The 1,606-nt window shown below is 43.4% G+C and overlaps 1 protein-coding gene across 1 annotated transcript in view; it reads right to left on the bottom strand.

Moving 5' to 3' along the window:
* The window catches only part of HOXB4 (homeobox B4), a gene marked incomplete at its 3' end in the record, with an annotated part of 1,895 nt that extends 297 nt beyond the window's left edge, over window positions 1-1,598 (bottom strand). The window contains exons 1-2 of the mRNA XM_010178038.2: window positions 1,506-1,598; window positions 931-1,357 (exon numbers count right to left, since the gene is read on the bottom strand). Coding sequence (XP_010176340.1) covers window positions 931-1,357; window positions 1,506-1,532 — 454 coding nt within the window. The remainder of the gene's footprint in view (window positions 1-930; window positions 1,358-1,505) is intronic.
* Window positions 1,599-1,606: the final 8 nt, after the last annotated feature.

Genomic DNA, 1,606 nt, shown 5'->3' with positions numbered 1-1,606 from the left:
GGAGATAAAAAAGAAAAAAAAGGAGGAAAACAAAAGGAGGGAAAAAGGGAGGAAAAAGGGAGGGAAAAGGAGGGGGGAAGGAGATAAACAAAAGGAAAAAAGGAGGAAAAAGAGGGGGAAAAAAGGAAAAAAAAAGGAAAAAAAAAAAAGAGCAGAAGAATTACTGAGCTGTTCCTTTAATGGGTCCTTTCCCCCCCTAAAAAAAAAGCAGCACACATTCTTTTGGTGTGGGGGGGAATATACTCCAAAAAATACACTTGCAAACCTTCTAAAAATACATCCCGAACCTATCTCTAAATCTCCACCTCCATCCTCATTGCTTGACGTGTATTCCTGTCTAAACGTTTTTATAAGGTCCCCCAGACACATTTTCCATGCCCTCTCCGTGTGTATATACACACACATATATATATATATATATGTACACACCTCTGCTTGAGCATCGCTCTATTCACCCCAAATCTTTAAAGTCCCCCCTACGCACATGCAAACGGGGAAACGCAGACACTCCTTTTTATTAAATATCACACTAAAAAAAAAAGAAAAAAGAAAAAAAAAAGAAAAAAAAAAGAAAAAAAAAGAAAAAAAAAAAAAAAAAAAAGGGGGGGGGAAAAAATTTAAAAAAAAAAAAGTCCTGCATTGCTACTAGCCAAGAGAACTGGACAGTTCTTAAAGTAGATGTTAATAAAAAAAAAAAAAAAAAAAAAAAAAGTAGCCTGCAAGAAATTGGAGGAGGATGGTAACAGAGACTTCAAAGGCACATGGCCAAGCAGAGCAATAAAAATTTATGGAGGATGTAATTATACCGCTCTGCAAACAGGCGATCGTAAATCTCCAACGAATGGTTATTTTACAACGGGTGCAATAAGATTTCTACAAGACTTTGAGGTGCTACTTAGTATAAAGCAAAGCCCCTTTCCTTTCACTTACCCGTGCTTACATGGACTTTTTTCATCCAGGGGTAAACTACCGGCTCTTTGCAAGAGGAATTGGAAGGGCTTTGGTGGAGAGAATTTTGGCTGCAGGAGGGTGGTGGGCTGGGGGTGCCCGGCTCGCAGGGATGGTTTGGTTCAGAAAGGTGACTCTGCAGTCCGGCCGGAGGATGGACATGACCCCGGGGGGACAAGACCGCTGCTTGGTGGCCGGAGCTCTGACAGGATGAGTAGAGCTGCTCCTTGCAGGCTGATCGCGGCGGGTACATCGCTTCATGTTGGAAATTGTTCTCTCGCCTCTGGCTGCTGTAATATTCCGGCGAGTGATTGGGAAGGTAATCGCTGTGGGAATACTCTTCACAGGGTGGGAACTTGGGGTCCACATAGTTGGAGTTGATCAAAAACGAGCTCATGGCCATTAATTTCTTAGAATTGCACACACGGAAAAAAAAATAATAATATATAGATCTCTCCTAAAATTTATTCCTGTCCCCCCCCCCCCTTCCCAAAATTTTTTCCTGGCCCCCCCCCCCCTTTACTCGTTTTCCTGTTTCGTGAAACCCTCCTACTTACTGTCAAGTGAACAAAGTTGGAGTCCATGTGACAGCGCGGGCCAATGGCGAGGTGCCCTGCTAGCCCCGGATAAGGAAATCTGCCCAGCCCGGGCTCTCCCG

Source organism: Antrostomus carolinensis, unplaced genomic scaffold (genome assembly GCF_000700745.2).
Source record: "Antrostomus carolinensis isolate BGI_N321 unplaced genomic scaffold, ASM70074v2 scaffold39821, whole genome shotgun sequence".
NCBI lineage: Eukaryota > Metazoa > Chordata > Aves > Caprimulgiformes > Caprimulgidae > Antrostomus > Antrostomus carolinensis.
Note: the sequence above shows the minus strand (reverse complement) of the source record. Positions and strands in the feature narration are given on the sequence as shown.